Genomic DNA, 20,433 nt, shown 5'->3' on the forward strand with positions numbered 1-20,433 from the left:
TCTCAGCTGCTTTTTTCCTTAATTTTTTATTGAAAAAGACTATTTGGTTTAAAGTCTTTCAGAATTGACATAGGTTTGTATAACTTTGCAGGATAAATTATCTAAAGTTTAATTTTCTTTTTTTTTAAAAAGAAGTTCTAAAAAGAAAACATAAAATGTGCACACAGCTTGAAATATGTGCAAATTATCTGAAAGTAAATATTTTCAGCTTTAAACTGAACTGACTGTTTTAAATACATTTACAACAAAATAGAAAAGACAATACTAAATACAATCAGTTAAATTTACAAGAATAACAGTTATATTTAGAACGTTTTATTCGATACATTAGTCTTAAAACCCTTTTCTCACGTTAAATATTATTATTATTTCCCAGATATGATAATAATAATAATAATAATAATAATAATAATAATAATAATAGTATGATGTACATCTTGTGCCTTTTTAGTTTTATCTTGAGTCAAAGAAATTATTTAACTAGCGATATTTAGAGTTGAATGGCCTCAGCACACACACAAACACACACGCACGCGCGCAGTAAGCCCCGCCCCTGGCTCCTCCAGCTGATGGCCTGTGTGTGCGCGCTGCATGTTTGGGATTGTTGTGATGGGAGGCCGCGGCCATCTTGGATGAGAGTCGCTCGGCACCGAGCAGCGGGACGGGACGTTAACGGCAGAGCGGCTCAGCTAGCTAACGTTAGCCCCTCGGAAGCACGACCCTGGTCGCTGAGCGGTACGACTATGCTTGTGCACACGCTGTTTTCTTCCCTCAGCTGCCGCTCCGACTGCGTGAAAATGGGCACAAATTGCGTTCGGCTTTTCGCGGTGTAGTTTCGGAAAGGGCGGCGGCGGTGCAGATCCTCGGAATATATCTTACATTTCTGGATAGAGGAGTTACTATGAATGGAGGATAAATGTTGCCGAAAGCTGACAGCAGCAGTTTCGTCCTCTTCTCTCTTCTCTTCGTCCTCACCTTAACGGACCCACCACGGGCAGGTAAATAGCCTCTCCGAGTTGTTTTTCTTGTGCATGTATTCCCCCCGGGCTCTGCTAGAAAGTGGGAGAAACGGATTAGAGCTGGAGGCAGGGGGCGGCAGGTTCACCGGGGAGGCCTGCTCCACAAGCCGGGGACTCCGGTACTTTTTAACCCGTGTTCCTGCTGCTGCTGGACAGCGGGGAGGACCCCTTTACTGCTGCTGCTGGCACTCTTGTTATGTTTAATCTTTTAAAGTAATGCCCACCAGCTTGAAATCTCTAAACGAAATTATAATTTATTTCACCTGAAAATCAAGTAAGGCTGTGTGTTGTTGTCAAAATAAACAAGGTCGCTTCGAGTCAACCGTCTAGTTTTGACCTTTTGATACAGCTCATAATCATTTATTCACTTAATTGTGCTTACGCAAGGTGGAAACTATATCTTGGCTCAATCCAAAGCTTTGTAAACAATGTAGGTGTATTTAGGCTTCACTACATTCCAGGGTTGGTCTCCGCTTCCGCCGTGAAGCCTCAATTTGAAATGCATGTCAGAGATTCATGCTCCTGCATCACTAAACCTGTCTCACATCATAGAGCTGCAAGCCCAGGCACATCGCACTACACACCAGTGTGATGACTAAAACGATAAAGCTGTCTGAAGGAAACTTCTTAGTTGATGAATAGAGATTAAAGGGTAATGCGTCATGTCTCTGTGGCAACATAAGCTCGTAAGCTAATACTCAGGGCTAGTGGTGCCACTATATGAATATAGTGGTCAAAAAACATCTGTATAGAAAAATTCAGTTTAACTTCATTTATTGGATGTTTTGTCTTATTTTGACAAATTGCTTGCACTAAAATTCTGCAGCACATTAGTGCAGGGAGGTAGGGTAAGGGAGTGTAGCCAGAAAAACACCTTTCTTAGATGATTATATATATTTTAGAGTCCACAAAAGACGGGGATTGTGTGTTGCAAATCAGTTTTCTAAAGCTGAGTTTAGTTGATTTAAGTTTAAATACAATAAAAGGAAAAGGTTTGTTAAATCAGGTAAAACAGGCTTTTTGCCTTAACTACATGCATCAATATCAAAAGTCACTGCCAAAAGCTCATTTTGAGCAAAAGGAACCCTGATTTATGTCTATTATTAACATCATGGCAGTATTTGTTTTAAATATCATGGCACCCCTGCACAGGACACACTGTAACATTTGAAAAGGGTAAAAGAAACAATCAAATCCCTAAACAAAGAAATGCATTTTTTTGTTTAAAACTACTCTCCATTTTAACACAATATTGTTTCATATCTGTAAAAACCACCCAAAGTAAGAGATTATCAACTGATGTTTAGGAACAACCACTTTGACTTGTGTGTATTGTGTTGAAGAGATGCCCACTTAATAAGAACTAGTGCTGTGCTATACTTTTGTGTTATACCATTTTAAACTCGAAGATGGTTTAGTGAGTCAGTGTAACCTTCAATGAGGCTTTTTATAATTGCAGCCTGGCACAAAGGAAACAGCAGTACCTAAAAAGAAATGCCAAAAGTTAAACAGCAGCTCTTGTTTGAAAGTACCTGAGCACATCCACTGGTAAAATGCTGCCCCCTGGTGACAGTGAATAATTATAAAATACACCTGGAAGGTCACAGAAATCCAAACAGGTAAAAAACAATTATTATTTGTCTCTGCTGTAAGTGTGTTCTACTTTTGTTTCAAATGCAGAGCTTCTAAGGTGCTGTTTAGATGTCCATTTGAGCAGGGAAAGGCCAAATGCGTCTTGTGGTTTGCTTTAATCCCGGTCTTGTGATCCTGATATTCAGTTCAGACTATCAGTTCAGCCTCATGAATAAACACTTTATTGTCTGCCTCGATCCAAAGGAGAAACCTCCCACCTAGAAAACAATTGGCACACCAAACAGGGCGTGCTTTTAATCGGTCGTGTCGAGGTTTGTTCCCTGGGCAAATGTTTATTTATATTAGGAGTTTCCAAATAGTACAGTCATGATTTTCTTAAATGCTCAGGAGTGAATGCATCATCTTGTGTTTTTATAAGTTGGGCTGGCTTTTTTTTGTCACTATTTCAACCATGACTTGGTCATTTGACTTGAGATCAAGACTGCGGGAGTATAACTCCAAATCTGAACGTACATGTAAATAATTGCTTAAGACTTCGTGTTGTGGAGACATTAACTTGGTATTGATGTAACCTGCTAAACCACATCATCCTCATACATTTTTAACACTTACAAAGGGCATACCTGCTTTCTACATTTGTTTCACAGCTGACTCCAGCAAACTCTCAAAGGTTCAGATTATGCATTTTCCAATGAGGCAGGCAACACTGAAGTGTCACACATTTTAAGGCAAATCTATGTGATCGGGATCATCTCAATTGGCCAGCTGAGTTTCACGTGCAACTAAGGCAAATCAGCAGGTTTCCTGCATTTGCATGATGCATAACAATACACGCTAGAAGCAGTATGTATGGTTAAGATAAAAGCAGAAATGCACATGATAGGCCCAGTGGTTAGCATGTGTCCTGTGGGTTACAGAGACTAGAGGTGAACCGAGCTGTCTGAGAGTGAAAAACTTCAGTGTGCGCTCTAAAAAAAGAGTCAAGAGGTTAAGTACAGCCAACAGCGTATAAAAGTGAACAGAGCTTGGTTGTTTTTGTGTAGTGTGACTGACACAACCATCAGCTTAAACTTGAGCTGCAGTCAGCTAATCTTTGGGTCTTGTCTGTGGGTCTGAGCAGCCGATTTGTGTTGCACTGTCGGCTGTTCAGTAGTCTGTTTTTCACAAAAAAATTGGCGGTGTTTCAACCTGTGCCATTTATCGTTTGAGGATTTTAACAGGTAGACTTGAAGTACAGCCATGCAATAATACAGTGATGCAGTTTATTGAAAGGTCACTGAGGCAAATGTTTGAAACATGACATGCGGGCAAAATAACCCTGTGTACGTGTATTCTGGCAGCTAGCGAAAAGCAGTAAATGAGATAATATGGCGCTTGAGAGAACTCGTGAAATTTGATGTCAACATTGTCCAGACATGAGGCTAAGTTATGGTTTCCATTTGGTTGTTTTATGGGGTAAATAGTGTCTATACGGGTGAATTACTTCCTTCTGCAGGATTACTGTAAGACAGCCCTCATCCCCTTTCACATTTCTGGCTGTAAAGCAAAACTTTTTCACTTTGACACTTCTCGTCCTGGTTTGCTGGGGACTGCTTTTGTAGAGGAATTTAAAATAATATAGAAGTGACTCAAGGACTGATTTCATAAGGCGTCTTATAGCTAACATGGTGAATTGGTCTATAGAGATATAGTATTGCCCCTTTGACACTACTTACTTTGGAAACAGTGTTAACTTTTTCTAATAACATTGTAGCTTCCAGTCACACAGCTTTGTTTACAATTTTAAATATTAAGTGTGTCTCACAGCTGAACTGACAGTGTTAGCACAGGAAAGGCGCTTTACTTTGGTTAATTATCACAGGAAGCTGACCAGCAGTGCTTTCATGCACAAGGTGCAGATAAAAATATGGCTTGTTAATGTGAGAAGGTGCAATGAAAAAGAAATAAATGAATGTCCATACCCACACAGTGCTTTTAACAGCAAAGCTCAGTGCTGATATGAATCATCAGCAGCTGGAGATGATGCAGAGTGTGCACAAGGCCGGTTCACTGTGCCGTTACACTTGAGCGGGACCGAGCTGGGGCAGTCTCATAGTCTTTATTGTGCTTTCCTGTCGGTTATATAAGAGATGCAGAGGCTCACTTCGCTCAGGGTAACCAGTGTTTGCTGATTCTTTTGTCAACGTGTACAGATCATAAAATCCTGAAAAAAAGCCTCGGCAAGGGATGGGTTTTTTTAGTTGTTGTTTTTTTTTTTTTTTTTTTGCCCCTGTTGCCTTTAACTAAATTGAGATCTCTGATTTTCTGACCTTGTGTTTTCCCGCAGCAGTAACAAAACAATAACTGCCTAATCATTGTTATTCTGATATATGAACAGGTTGGATATGCACAAGTCCTGATTTCAGCTTGTAATGTCTGATAACCTAAAGCAGGCAGCTGCTGGCATCTTATTCTGATTCCAGTAGCATTTGTGGGTTTTCGAGCAGTACAGATACCAGCTATGCACTGAAAGCATGAATACTGATGTGCACAGACAGTCATTATTCAAATGGAGCACATATGCTTGTATTTTATAGTTCTGAAGGAGCACATGTAACTATATAAAGAGTCAGCCAGTAACAAGCTGGATTTGGCTTTGTTTGCTTCTTAGCCTTAGCAGCAAGTCTTATTGCAATATTCATTAGTGGGAAATGTATGGGGAAAAATTTTTAAATTAAAATATTGTTCCCTGTCGGAGGATTTGTTACAATTATCTGGCAGCCTTGTAGGGAAGAGGAAAAAGCTCACATCCTTCTCTGATGAAAGTGTTTATTCAGCTACACACAGCAAGAGGCTTGTTTTCTTTAGCAAGTCTGCAAACATGTACATTATAAGGTAATTGGTTAATTCGTTTGTAATATATTTAATACACAAGAAAATGTTTCACAATAAAAGCATGCGCGTTTCAATAAACTGTATTGCTAGTGTCCACTGAAACACTAGGGATTTTGATTTGAAGCAGCTTTTATTGTGGCATCTCAGAGGTTTTATCAGAGGTTTTATTGGGCTGTGTTTTATTTATCTTTCTGAAAATAAAAAGCATGGAAAGTCAACCTGTCCTCATGATCAAATTTCAGGGTCGCCACTTCCCAAAATCCTTAGCTACTACCATAGCCGGTGGGTATCCACATAAAAGAAAAATCACACATAAGTCTGGATGTCCTTTTTTGTGTTTCAGTCACTGTTTGCAGTCTGACTATGAGTAAGGAGCTTTTTATTTAAACTCAATAAATAGCTGAATTGTGATTGGACCAAGTGTTGATGTGTTTGAGATTCATTTCAGCCAATGTATTCCTATTTTCCAAGTCTGTGCTAGTCAGTAAGACTCAAAATAGAAACCAGAACTGCTAATAAAAGTCTTGTTTGCTTCCTGCACATGGAGAATACTATATATCAGAAACTAGGGCCTCAAATTAGCATTTATAATGTAGGAAAATACCCAAAACAATTAAAAGCATTGCACCGGACTGGTCCAAATTGCTCCAAAGATGAATTGACATCCAATGTGGACAACGTCTGATGTGCTTTCCTTCCATGTTTCTATGAGACTTAAAAGATGTGAAATTGACAGAGTGCAGACATCTAAATCTACTTAAGACACCTAGGATCACACTCTGGAGAAAAAGGAAGTGCCTTCATCTGAACAGGGACTCAAACCAGTGACCTGCACGTTACTAATCGGTTATTCGGACCTCCAGTCTTGAGCTCACTCGGCTTATCCCCCCAACAGTTTGATCCTCAAACTGACCCTGATCCCTCCCAAAGTGTATAAATCCCCCCTGTGGAAGCATTTAAAGGGGAAATCCCCTCACTTTTGAAATATGATTGCCTGCAGTCATAATGTCATGACTTTAAGAGGGCAAATATGAGGGAATCTGAGCGAAGCTTCATTCAATGCACTGATTGAACTGGGGCATTAGATTTTAAAAAAATCGGACTCTAAAACAAGCCTGCTTCCAACTAAGGGCCATCACCTTCTACCCCTGTTTGATTACCGTAAACAAAGCTTTTTAACCCATCCGCCAACAATTATTTATCATAAACTTAAGGATGAATTATTATTATTAGCCTCCCTCTAATGTGTTTAATTGTTAATGTCTTTAAAGTTATCTGTCATTTTGACACACATTCAGGTTTGATGATGCACTCACTCCCTGGAGACTGAGATGTGTCTGTAATGCACCTCAGTCCACTTAGCATTAACCAAGAGGTGACATTTCTGTGTGAGATGGCTATTAAAACACCCGTGGACTGTGTGATCTTGTTAACCTTAAGGGTTACAGGTTCAGTAGCACTGCTTCGATCTAACATTAGCTTTCCTAAGCTTAAATTAACAACTCTGGCGCTGTTTAACCCTCGGACAAGCATTACACTAAAATATAGATGAACTGGTAGCGTTGTAATGCTTCCAAGAACAAATTGCAATGAATTCATCCCAGCCACAATGTGGGGTTTTTTCTTCATCCTGCTTCTCTATAAAATAGGGATGTACAGTCCAGTACTAGAAAAAGCTTTTTAATGCTTAAATCATGGTGTAAAGCCCAGTGAGAAGTTCCCACAGGGTTGTTAGTGTCTAAGGAATCCTTGTGCAGTAAGGTTGCAGCAATCAGAACTAGGCTTTCTGGAAATCCGGTGGTGTTGTTGGGCTTTAATGCTTGTTGCAAAAGAACGGTAGCTAAATAGTTTGGCTATAAAAGTTGAAGTATGATGGTAATGAAGTCAGACATCTGGGAAATAACTTTTATTTAGAAAATCTGACATCAAAACGAACTCTTATAACTAACTGACAGCTTTTATTTGGGAAATCAGATTTTTTTTCTTGTAATTGCTTATTTATTTTGCACCACCTGTAGTACAAATAAATAATATTTAACACTGAAGTCCAGTTTAGGTTGTGGTCGCAGCTGTGTTGATTTTCAAAGCTGGAGGTCTGGTTTTAAATTAAATAAGCTTTTTTTCCCTCCCTTTTTCTCTCTTCTAAGAAAAAAATAGTGTTTGTTTGTCAGGCAAGTGGGTGATGCAGCTCCTCTGCAGGTTTACATGACTACCTGTGTCCTCACAAACAAGAGGGTGGAGAGAACAGGTGACAGTAAGAAATAAAGAAAAAATCACGAGCAGCATAAAAAGGATTAAAAAAATATAACTTTTTTTTTTTCTTTTTAAATCGGACTGGATTAAATGAAATATATTTTTACTTTTTTTTTGAAAGACGACACACTGATATACAGGCTAGTCACTCTATTTTTTTTTTTCTATTTGTTTCAGGTCCACGGGTAGCTCTGGCAAGATTATTGTCAGGTAAGCACAGTATGTTTTTGGGGTTTTCAAGCAGATTTTCAATATAAGAGTCACCCTGTATTAAACTAAAAGTCCTTTTAAAGCAGTCAAATTTATATTTTAATATAAACCAGGTGGGCTAAAACAGATTTTAGTTAATGGGCTTCATGTAGCACAGTCTGATCTCTAATGGGCAGGACTGCTAAATCTATTGTTGAAAATAATACCCTGTATTAAGGAAAGGAACTTAAATTTCAGTTTTTATTTTCATTCACTCTGTCCTAGGGCTGTTCGATATAATGATATATATCGGATGACTATATAAAAACATCTATCGTTTCATTTTACGCTATCGTTTGTTTCGTGGTGTCGCAAAATAAACTGTTTACGGCAATATTTTTTCATCGTTTTGATGGTCAATGTAGTGGCTATATTAATTTCTTAAAGTTCTCTCTTTCTCTTATATTTAATATAACCACAGTACGGTCGGACAAGCGCCTGTTTTTATGCGTTGTTGTTAGCAACAACAACGATAAAACCATTGGTGTCCGCTTGTTTATTTTCCACATAAACCTTTCAGAATAAAGATCAAGAGCCTGTTGAGACTTTTCAAAATAAACTGAATCACGTGAAAGAGCAGATTATTTACGGATGAGAAGCAAAAAAGAGCCGCCAGGTGCTAAAAAATAAACCTTAGACTCAAACGTTAGAACAGGCTTTTCCCCGCAGCACGCCGTGTAATAAATATTCACAAATAAAACGGCAGCCATTACCACTTATGTCTAAAAATGTATTGTTTCACGCATCGGTTAAAACATTTGACTCCAGGTAGGGCTGCTCGATTATGGCAAAAATGATAATCACGATTATTTTCACTGAAATTGAGATCTCGATTATTTGACAATATTTATTTAACCCTTACGACCTACTATAGAACCAAGTCCGCCAGAGCTTATATTATTTTTTATATGTTGTAGTGCCATTTGTGGGAGCATTTCAAGTTGCTATACAACTGTTATAGCCCATATTTTAATAATATGTATGCATTAAGTCCATAGTAACTACATTAATTGCAAAAAAGTGCAATAAACTAGAAAAAATTTGAAAATCGTTTTTGGTTTTTTTTTTACATATATTTCTACTTGGAGAAATTTAAGAGGTTTATCCCTCAAAACTTTTAAATACAAAAAAGTTGCAAAAAATAGTTTACAACAACAGGAAATCTAAAAACAGCAGGTGCATCAAAATAAACTATTTCCAGCAGTGCAATTCGAGTTGCAAGCATCCCAGAAACTATTCAGAAAAGTCAAACATGACTTATAAAAACACCAGTATAGGCTTTTAAAGCCTACAAGTAAAATACTACATTTTCCGCAAAAATTATGTCACTTCCGGTTTCGGGCAGGAAATGGCGGACATGCGATAGTTTGCGCTGACGTCTGTTTCACTGTGGGAAGTGTTACGAACAGCTGATCGGGTCGGCAAAGCGTGTTTCTGGAATATTATGTTTTTGTTGCTGCAAGTGCTTTTTATGCAACTTTTGCAAAGATATATGTGGAAGGAAACCGTGACCGAGGACAAGCTGATGGCATAAGATGTAAGTAAAACTCCTCTGGTTTCTTATGCAAAAAATAATAATATTGCGCTAGCTTACACGGTTCAGGTTCTACAGGGATTTAAAAATGTTACACAAAACAGAGCATGGTGCTCTGACCGGCTTTAAAGGGTTAACAATAACAATGTATTGAATAATGACTTTAAAAAATAATATAAAATAGTGTGCAACACCACTGAAGTTTTTTTTTTTTTAAACTCTTTTCAACCAACGGCAGTCACTCTCCTCTCCAAATAACTTCTGCTTAGCTTTCTGAGCTTCCCTCGGGTCCTCTTAATCAGCGGTCTCCAACCTTTTTTGCGCCAAGGGCCGGTTTATGCCTGACAATATTTTCACGGACCGGCCTTTAAGGTGTCGCGGATAAATGAGGGAGGGGCTAATAATCGGCTCAGTCATTTTTAATGATCGTTGAAAGCCCAGATCGTAATCGTGATTAAAATTTGATTAATTGAGCAGCCCTAACTCCAGGTACATGATGCCCAGCTGGAAACACTTAACAGAAGTATATGTACTTTCATATGACAGCTTAAGTAAAGGCAAGCGATATCCCGAGTATGTTGAACTTACCCTTTTCTGTAACAATCTAAAAACAAGCAAATAGTGATAAGTTATTGATCTGATGATCAGTAATGTTGACACTGCCCACTGAGCTGTTTAACTGCATCGGGAAAGCTCAGTTTATTTCATAGGCCGCTAAACAGACAGAACATAGAAGTTCAGTATTGTCTGCTGTGTGCCTTAGGCTTCTTCTTGAGTTGCTGTCATCACTGAACTGCTTGCAGGAGTACTCAGCGCTCTAATGTTACTGAATATCATGAAATACTCTTAGCAGCAGATTCTATTAATGTCAGGCTATAAACATAATGCAGTGGCTTGCAGACATGATGAAATGGCTCTGCAGATTATCTTCCTCCTTGCAGTTGATCGACATCTCTGATAAAGTTTAAGAAATCCAAACATACGTGATCGCTAGCGGCTGTGGCTTTTTTCCGCCCCTTGCTTAAGGGGCGGAAAAAGCCCCTTAAGCAAGGGGCTTAAGGGTCACTATTACTTCCTAGGCTGCGCAAACACACAGAAATGACACCACTACGTCAAAGGAAATACCAGACAAATTCTGTTAAAGTGGCAGAGCTACTCTTAGGACAGTAGCTCTGCCCTAAGAGTACCCTAAGAGTAATAATTAGGACAGTCACAATCACAGGAAGCACAGTTGATTGAATTTTTATTCAGTTACAATTTTGTCTTCCACTCATTTATTAACATAATAACGTTGTGTGTTTTCCAATAATGCTCTTGTTTGGCCAAAAAGTGCATCCCTTTCCTTTGCATTTGGCCTGTTGTGTTTTGTTTTTTTTGTTGTTGTTTTTGTTTTGAGCGTGTAAGCAGTTGTGTTAAATCATCCCAATGTCAATACTCACGAAGTAATGGTGATGATGATTTTTGCCGTGATCAAGCAGCTCTAATTGTACATTTACCCATTCGCCATCTCAGACATCTTATTTTATTAACTGCCTTGAAAGCTCACACGGCGCCATTCAGACTGCTGCACTCTGAGTTTAAATGGTTTTTCTCTTCTTAGGAAAAAGGCCTTGGTTATGTGCAGGTTTAACCACATAAACCCTCTTTTTTTTGTGTGTATTTCAGAGCAGCGCTGCAGCCCCGGGCAGTTTGCCTGCCGCAGTGGGAAGATGCAGTGTATCCCGATGTCCTGGCAGTGTGACGGCTGGACAGCGTGTGAGGACAAGAGTGACGAGATGGACTGTCCCCGTGAGTGCAGCTCACTTAAGCCCTTTCACACTCAGTCTGTTACCTAACACCCATAACATGATTGATTTTTGGAAAGTCTAGCAACACCCAGAACCTTTTAAAACCTTTTCACGCTTGGATGATCAGACCACAGCTGAGCAGCTCTGAATACAGGTGTGGAGGATGTAGCGCAATCTAATCAAGCCAAACTGAGAGATGTTCAGGTGAATATATGCACAGATTTAGTATACAGGGTAAATGGAAGTTATCTGCAGGTGATCAGCCATCAGTGCCTCAGTTTGTAAACAAAGACGCTGTTAGTCCATGTCATTAATGAGCAGTGACATCTACATACAGAAGAGTTGATTGAGTGAGTGTGTATTAAGGAATATGATGGAGTAAAAGAGCAGGATGAACAGGACATGTGCTTTCTCTTTGAAAGAGCATGGCAGCTCAGATCAATGAGAGGCAGCTGAAGGAAAATCAATATGTTTTTGTTTTCTGGGTAATCTCCTTCCATCTAAACCGGTTATCCAGCTCATGGTTGTATGGAGGCTGGAGTTATCCCACCTATCCCACCTGGCTACACCCTGGACAGGTCGCCAGTGCGCCAGACCTGTGCAGGGAAGCTTTGTGGAGCCCACAGCTTGCACTTACTCTTGTGCTGGTGCATTACATGTTAATTACAGTGTGGTCGTGTCCTGGTGTTTTCCATGCGATGCCAGGCAATGTCAATGCTTTGTTGTGGTCAGTGTTCTTCAGGGGCTTGAGGGGACTTTTTCCATTTCTTTGTACACTCCCTCGTCTTCATTCTGATAGTTTCAACAATCTCCCTTCAGGAATTTGCTGATATTTGTGAGTTCTAATATTGATTATTATTCCTTACATTGAGGCGATGATTTTATGCTCTCACTGATAAATTTGAAAAACTGAACCAAAAAGTAGCCAGACATACACAGGAATAATTGACCAATCAGAGTAGTTGTGTGGTTACATTTCTAGGGAGGTGCATGTAAGGCTAATGCGTTGAGTTTCGACATAGTTAGGTTGTAGATTTCCTGCTAAAGCGTAATCCCACAGGAACACGGCTACAAAGCAAGTCGCACACCATCCATAAACATGCTTTTGCACTACAGGAGACGGTTGGAATACTAACTGGGTCTGAACTGGATGAAGCCAGAATATCTGTTTCTTTCTTTTCTTGTTCAGAAAAATCAGCTGGCCCCATGTCAGTGTTTTTTATTTTTTTCACAGTGCTATTTTTGACACTGAGCATTCACACGTTTGGTGTTCAGTGTGTATGTATGTTACTGAGCAAGTTCGGAAGTGGAAAATTAGGAATTACATGTCACTTGGGTGAATATCGGTAGTATTGAGGGCCAGAAATATGCGGCGCTCAGCCTTAAGTTTTTCTACTTTGAACACATGCCATCTCTCCTTCTCATTCCAGAGAAGTTGGAGAACTGAGTTAAATTGAGCACAGTTGGCAGTAAAATCACCTGCCTTTAGCATTAGTAGATCAGGTTTTATGACTTTTAAATACCTGCGTCCACTCCTTTCAGTGCACCTCTTCAACAGATACTGACAATAGCTTTGTTTTTATCACAGAGGTTTTTCCTACCAAACGTAAAAATAGTAAATCTTGGCCCTTGCGTCCCTGTCTGAACTGCAGCATGGCATAGTTGCATTTAATACAATAACCACCCACATAAACAGTCCTGTCTTACTAATTTGCTTTTGCTCAGCTGCTCAGATGTGGTTTTGTAGTCCTCATAGTCCCTCACAGTGTGTCCGCTCTATTGACAGCGTCAGATGGCAGGGGGAAGAAGGGTTAAAGGCTGAGTGGCTGCACATGTGTCTCTGTTTTTGTTTACTGCTGGTTCATCTGTCCTACACTGCATAGATGTCACTAAGCCTTTGACCAAAATCCTATTGTTCTCCGCTTAAATCTAGAAAGACCTTATCCCGAGATCTCTAACAGCATAACAGGAGTTAGTGAAAGGATTGAGTGCAGCATGTGACCTCCATACAGCAGCCGTCCACGCTCCGAGTTAACGCTCCATGCCGGCACTGCTGTTAAACGATTAAGGGTTCACACTGAAGTCTATTCATTCTGCAGTAAAACCACATTTTTAACAGAACAGCTTAAGAAGTTGAGAAGTAATTTCCTTCTGCTTCTTTTTCTTTCTGTTTATTCAGCAGTAAAACTGGACAAATTCATATATCTGATAGTCTGCATGTTTAGAGGGACAACTACTGACCTTTTGTTTTTTTTAAGTGTGAGCTTACTGAGAAATGCAAGCCTTACTCAAGTCAAGGGCTTATTGTCACGTTAATCAGCGGCTTGCTGGAGAGTCTTTGTTCTTGTTAGGGCACTTAACTTTTTTTAATAACACTAAAAGGTGAAGCAATCCTTCAATCTTATAATAACAGCAGAGTGGCCGATGCAAGAAGAAACGTCTCAACTTTACAGTTGAGAAACTTGAAAAGTTGAAAATACCCAGCTGAAGGCCTGTCACTGTATGCAGTGAAAACTGTGGCTACAGATTGTTGTCATTAGAGATGGACCGATCCGATATTATGTATCCGTATTAGTCCAATACTGACCTAAATTACTGGATCGGATGTCGGAGAGAAATAAAAAATGTAATCCAATCCATTAAATATCACGAAAGCACCTCACAAAACTTGCAACATGGCGTAACTCAGCTCATAACCTTAGCACATCAGTCCAATATGTGTCACATGATAGAGCGGCTGTAGCGTGCGAGACCTCTTGGCGGTCTGGTTGAGCATTTGGAGCCTCGCTACCAAACCGGCATTTCATCTCAGAGAAAGTTAACCCAGAGAGAAGTAAAGCAAGTGTGTAAGTTCATCTGTGAATGTTTGTAAAGCATTCCCACGTTAAGCTTAACAACCAATATATGGAGCGACTGCCTCTCATTCTCTCCCTCCCTCTCCTGTTGCTACTTCAATCATGAAACTGATCAATGATCGGCTGATCAGCTTTTCTGTCGCGAGTCTTTCTCTCTTGTTAGTTTTTGACCCACTTTGCACCAGAAAAAGGAAACCAGCGGCTAAACAACAGCAGCAAGTTTAACCGTGATAAGCTGTTGTTAGAATTTATTTAATATTAATTTCTACACCAGGATCTTTTTCTACGTAGCTGACGGCTGGCAACTGTGCAGGGGCGGATCTAGCAAAGTTATGCAGGGGGCCGATAGGCCATGAACAGGGAAACGGGGGCACATTTAAAATGTCTAGCTGTTCCCTATTTTTTTTCTGCTAGTAGTTGACATCCCTATTAGTTAGGTTGTTTAATATTTCTGCTAAGTACTCTTTAAAACACCAGAATAGGAAGGATGGTGCAGGTTTAAGTTTATTAGATTGATCAGTGTTGCTGAACTATGAAATATTTTGGGTGCAGTGTATTTTTTGCATACAAATATAGCAGAATAGCTTTAGTGTTTTGTTTTGTTTTTAGACTTGAAAATGAACTTATACAAAATGCAGCAAGATATTTTTTTTTTTTTTTTTTTTTTAAAGAAGTTTTATTGATTAAAAATTACACTATCGGATTCATATCGGTATCTTCAGATATCCAAATTTATGATATCTATATCGGACATTAAAAAAGTGGTATCGTGCCATCTCTAGTTGTCATGAATCTCAGTGCAAAATCAAAATAAATGCTGTTATAAATGTAAACAAAGTGTATGCTCCTCAAATTTGGTGGGTTTTTTTCAGTTAAGTTCTTCAGTATTTGCTGTTTTTATAGCCTGCAGTTCCTTCCTTTTTGAAGCATCAGTCAAGAACAAAATCTCATTGAGTCATGTAACAGAGAAATAGTCTTTTTTTATCTGCTACCCATTACTCCCTTCAGGGGTCGCCATTGTCTCACACCAGCCTGTCCTCTTTTTTACACCACATCCATGAACCTCCTCTGAGGTCGTCCTCTCTTCCTTCCTGCCTGCTCCAAATCCAGCATCCGTTGTCCAATATAGCCACCATCAAAAACACACCTCTGGTTGTTGTGCCAGAGGTGTTTTGCTAACAGGGAAGTTACAGAGGGCCCTCTGGTGGACAGATTATGCAGCATCAACACAGAAAAGCATTTGAAGGCTGTTTCTCTTGTCTTTTTACATTTTAAATGCTCATTTATCAGCTGTTATAAATGCCAATATCAGTAAACACCTATTATCTGCTGATATATCATATGTGCTCTAAGAGATCAAGCATATTCCCCGTTTTTAAATCTGATCTTTTTCTTCTAGTTTATACTAAGAAAAAGTAGTAAAGATGCCACAATTGAGACAGAGTGTTTTCTTTATAGTTTGTAACATACCTACGTACTTTATTTTCTTACTAGCTAGTCAAAGAGTAGCAAGAGATCCATCACATTAACAACTTTGTCATTAAAAAGTGTATATTATATTGTGTTGCACATAGACTGTACTGGGGTGCTTCCCTCAGTCTAGACTTTAGTCTCTGTGAACTCCTGATAAAACATAGTAGAGGATGCTATCTGCACGGTCAGCAAAGCATTGCTTCTGCTTTCATAATACTCAGATTAGAATCAGCCTCAGTATATATCTTATTTTCACTGATGTGTGGTGGTTTTGACTTCTAAATATTATCGCGGGCTGTTAACAATTATCCTACACACTGAAAACACCATCTGTTGTTCTCAGTTACATTTATTATGGCAGAACGTACAAACAAGTCCACTTTTTTAACCTTTTTGTCTTGATTTGTGCTGTTATAAAAGAGGAGAGGTTTCGTTATGGCAGCGGGTACGACCAGGTGGAAGACGTCATCGGTGTGGCTCAGCCGGTGCGCTTCAACAGTAAGTGTCTCACTTTGCTCTCAGCAGGTTTATTTGAATCGAATCTGCATGGCGATCATGTGCTCACTCTTGTCTTCTCTGTCTGCAGAGAAATGTCCCAGCGGGTGGCATCACTACGAGAAAACAGCGAGCTGCTACAAAGTGTACCTGAAGAACGAGAACTACTGGCAGGCCGTGGATACGTGTCAGAAAGTCAACGGCTCGTTGGCCACGTTTGTGACCAACGAGGAGCTGCAGTTCATACTGAAGATCGAGGTGGACTTTGACGATAAAGTGTGCAGAGATCAGTGCAAGTAAGTTTTCTTTATTGCCACAGAAATAAGCTGCCAGGTTTCAGTTCCTGAACAGAGATCTCATTTCAGTCTTTAAACTTCTGCTTTAATTCTGGTTTGTTTTTGTTTTTTTAATAAGGAAGATATTGCAGAAGTGCGTGTGCTTGTTGTTTTAGATGTTATACTGCTCTGTAGCTGGTTGCAGGCCATCTAGTGGCTGGTAGTAGCTAATGCGTCATCACTAGACATGGTGTAAGTGGTGTTGTTTGTTTCAGATTTTGGGTGGGTTACCAGTATGTGATCACCAATCAGAGCCACTCCTTGGATGGCCGCTGGGAAGTAGCATACAAAGGTATAAAAGATTCAGCTTTGTGAAGTACCTACATGTGCTGTTTGTCTTCTGTAATTTATTTGAATGCTTTAATGTGTGAATTGTTTGTGTTCAGGCTCTATGCAGGTGTTTTTGCCTCCTGAGGGTCTGAAAGACTTGGGGGAGGCCTCCGCCACCCAAGACAATGTCTTCTGTGCGCAGCTGCAGCGCTTTCAGTACAAAAGCATGAACGAGCGAGGCCTGCACAGCTGGCACGCTGAGAACTGCTACAAGAAGTTTCCGTTTCTGTGCAAGAGGAGTACGGGTTAATTTTCTGTTTGTTATCAAAAATGTGTCAGTTATTTGCTCCGCTGGGGCCATGTGTTTATTTTGATATTCTCTGTGCCACAGGGCAAACGTGCGTGGATATAAAAGACAATGTCGTAAACGAGGGCTACTACTTCACCCCCAAAGGAGACGACCCGTGTCTCAGCTGCACGTGTCATGACGGCGAGCCTGAGATGTGCGTCGCCGCGCTGTGTGAGCGGCCACAAGGCTGCCAGCACTTCCGCAAGGATCCCAAAGAGTGCTGCAAGTTCACCTGCCTCGATCCAGGTACTACCACCGCATCCAAACACATCCCACTGGTTACAAACCACCACCAGTGTGTAATGATCATCAGTGATTAGAAGCCTTCCAGTGCTCGTAGTCCTATAAGATGTTATTCTGCATCACGATTCGTCACCTACACATTTTTACACTGTTTGATATTCAGTATATTAAGTTAAATGAGTCAGGAGGATTCAAATTGCCTAATTTATATCAACAATTAGCTCCTGCTCCTCTTCTAAATAGTGCTGCAAGGAAAAGATGTGAAAGTGTTGTTTAATGTGCAAATTGTGTCACATTCACACATAAACGGTGCAGAATTTCCTTCGAAGCTCAGCAAAAGAAAGTTTTTAACGAAGTACGTTTGCAAGGACATATCCTGATTTGATTAGATTTTTCCCGTCTTCTCCGTCAGATGGGAATAGTCTGTTTGACTCGATGGCCAGCGGGATGAGGCTGATCGTCAGCTGCATCTCGTCCTTCCTTATCCTCTCTCTGCTGCTCTTCATGGTACACAGACTCCGTCAGAGAAGACGTGAACGCATCGAAACGCTGATTGGAGGAAACTGTGAGTAAAGTGTTGCAGCACTGAGATCCAAAGTTTACACCTGTGGTCACTTTTTAATCTTTGTCTGTATGAGGAACGATTTAAAAAGCTGAGATAAAAATCTTCCTTTCTAAAAATGAAAACTCATAAGGATGGCAAAAACGGCCACAAACAACAATAAATAAATAAAATAAATGTTGAAATTAATTCTAAATATTGATATTTATGTTTTAAGCTACTTATTTTTATTAATTCGTTTAATTTCCCCTCTTGTTTTATGCTTTATACATCTAAAATGTATTTATTTGTTTTTTTTTCTATTTTACATTTATTTCTATTTTTCTGCATCTTCATACAAATGAGAGTAACAACAGTCTTGGCTGTTGCTGCAGTCACATTGGGGAAATAGGTTGTTGGAGATGGCAGCACAAAGTTTTTGTGACAACTTACAATCTTGTTGTTTTTGAAGTGGTTGCTTTGGAAACGGAGACCAGATCTGCGACCACTCTCAGTCAGTTGCCATCTTCAAAGCATCTTAAGTGCGATAAAACAGCAATAAGACAGAGATGATAATGCAATCCATTATTATCATTATTATTATTATTATTATTATTATTATTATTTTTAGATGGTCTGAATAATCCAAAAAGCTCACTTTAAATGCATCTTAAACTTTAAACTCTGCTTTAATCTCAGTGCACCACTTTAACCTTGGAAGACGAGTCCCAGGCTTTGACTACGGCCCGGACGCCTTCGGCACTGGTCTCACTCCCCTGCATCTGTCCGATGATGGGGAGGGAGGCGCTTTTCATTTCCAAGAGCCTCCTCCGCCTTATGCAGCCTACAAATACCCCGACATCCAGCATCCCGACGACCCCCCTCCTCCATACGAAGCCTCCATAAACCCAGACAGCCTCCTCTACGTGGACCTCGGTAGGCGCACATCCTTTTCTCTTGTTCTTTACAAACATTGTCATGTGCGGAGTGATAAACGCTCTCGTTTCCCACTTCTCTGTCTGCATCTGTATCTTCAGGGCATGGTGGGGTTTCCATCGTGCCGAGCCAGATGAACGCCATGGGTGACGGGCTCCAGGCCAATATTCCCAACGCGACAGGCCCGGTGCCAGACTCCGCGCCGTCCTGTCAGGAGAGGGAGGACTCCATAGACAGCAGCACCCTCCTGGTGGGGCCCGACACACCGACAGATGGCCACGCCCCCGTCTCCATGCCTGCAGACTGCGCCTCCTCCCTCAGCACCGTGGTATAAGACTGTGGGCAGACACCTGCACGTTACCCACAGTTGGAGCAGGGTCGTAGATGTTTTCCGTACCAGGAGCACAAAATGCTGACTGCAGAGAGGACAGTTACAGTTTGTACAGACTCATCAGAGTGTTTTTGTTTTGTTTTGTTTGTTTTTTTTAAAGACGATGACATCTGAAGGAGCAAAGAGACAAAAACTCTACATCCAGGCTGAGAAGGCCACACTTCTGCTTTTAGCCCAGACTGAGAAAAGCTTTTCAAACATCTCAAAACGGGCCTGTTGGTCATAAAAAAAAAAGGCCCTAGTGCAAATACACCCTTTGGTCAGATTTGTAACAGCACGAGGAAAAATAACCGCATACGGACAGAAGAGCCAACTTTTGTTTGTGTTTGCGGCATACTTTCAAACACATACGTATCAATCAGTGTTCAGGCTACGATAACTTTCTCATCCACCCCACAGTCTGTTGCAGCGCGTACAGAAACTGTCCCCTGGTGTTTATTAGTCTGACACACGAAGCCGTCTTCCAGGTTTTTAGAGCAAGTTTGCAGAAAAACATGTTTTGTAGTTGAGAGGTTCAACCTCGCGAGATACGGCTAAATTTCCTGCTGTGGGGTTTTTATCGGGCGAAGCTGACATGTGGCGTCGTAGTGTCAAAGGATGTTGTGCTCTTTTTTTTCTTTTTCTTTTTTTTTGATAATAATTTATGGCTGCAGGTCGTTACCTTGATTGTTTAATTGTGGGATAGATATAGGCTGATTTTCTTTCCCTGTCCATCAACAAAGCGACAAAAGGCTTTATGAGCGTATATGTGAAGATCAAGTTTGAAAAACCCAAAAAAAAAAAATCATTTATATGAGATAAATGCTCCAATCATTAAGTCGTATAATCATCCAGATGGTCCCAGAGTTGCTTCTGCTTCATTACCAACTCTTTCCAGGATAATTCTGCATTTTCTTTGTGATTTAATTCCTCCCTCGGTTGGATCAGGTGCGTTTCTGTGCTATTCTTCATGCAGTTGCAACTCCGTTACTGAGGTTTGTCTTCAGTTAGTGAAAGATGTCACCAACTGCAGCGGCGGGATTTTTTTTTTTTTTTTTATGTGTCAGTGATGAGGGTCTGTATACTTGGGGAGAATTACGGTGTCAATCATCAGAGGAGTAATCGTCTGCAGATCAGAGCTGACCCACAACCACCAGCATCCAAGCCGCTCATGATCTGCCTCGAGGAGGGAAAAACGGCTTAAACATGTCAGACTGTGCACATCTGTAACTTATGTTTGAATGTATTGTATGTAAA

The 20,433-nt window shown here is 40.3% G+C and overlaps 1 protein-coding gene across 3 annotated transcripts; it reads left to right on the forward strand.

Annotated features, from left to right (window-relative positions):
• The first annotated feature begins 569 nt into the window (after positions 1-569).
• dgcr2 (DiGeorge syndrome critical region gene 2) lies at positions 570-19,981 on the forward strand. Of its 3 annotated transcripts, none has more exons than XM_005735231.1 (11): positions 570-998; positions 7,917-7,949; positions 11,188-11,310; positions 16,058-16,135; positions 16,224-16,428; positions 16,683-16,759; positions 16,854-17,042; positions 17,129-17,332; positions 17,742-17,894; positions 18,570-18,806; positions 18,908-19,981. In XM_005735231.1, the coding sequence occupies exons 1-11, from the start codon at positions 917-919 to the stop codon at positions 19,138-19,140; spliced, it is 1,614 nt and encodes a 537-aa protein (XP_005735288.1). In that variant the 5' UTR covers positions 570-916; the 3' UTR covers positions 19,141-19,981. The 3 variants fall into 3 exon arrangements, with proteins under 3 accessions (XP_005735288.1, XP_005735289.1, XP_005735290.1); XM_005735232.1 differs by having other exon boundaries at positions 16,854-17,036; XM_005735233.1 differs by lacking the exon at positions 7,917-7,949.
• The last annotated feature ends 452 nt before the right edge of the window (positions 19,982-20,433 follow it).

Source organism: Pundamilia nyererei, unplaced genomic scaffold, assembly GCF_000239375.1.
Source record: "Pundamilia nyererei isolate P.nyererei 1_Seehausen unplaced genomic scaffold, PunNye1.0 scaffold00063, whole genome shotgun sequence".
In the NCBI taxonomy this organism is placed as follows: Eukaryota; Metazoa; Chordata; class Actinopteri; order Cichliformes; family Cichlidae; genus Pundamilia; species Pundamilia nyererei.

What these genes read in the sequence shown, in the direction of transcription:
- dgcr2 (XM_005735231.1), top strand. Translation starts at nt 917, where the DNA reads ATGTTGCCGAAAGCTGACAGCAGCAGTTTCGTCCTCTTCTCTCTTCTC. An exon ending in GTGTGCAGAGATCAGTGCAA is followed by an intron (nt 16,429 to 16,682) that starts GTAAGTTTTCTT and finishes TGTTTGTTTCAG; the next exon opens with ATTTTGGGTGGGTTACCAGT. An exon ending in CTGGGAAGTAGCATACAAAG is followed by an intron (nt 16,760 to 16,853) that starts GTATAAAAGATT and finishes GTTTGTGTTCAG; the next exon opens with GCTCTATGCAGGTGTTTTTG.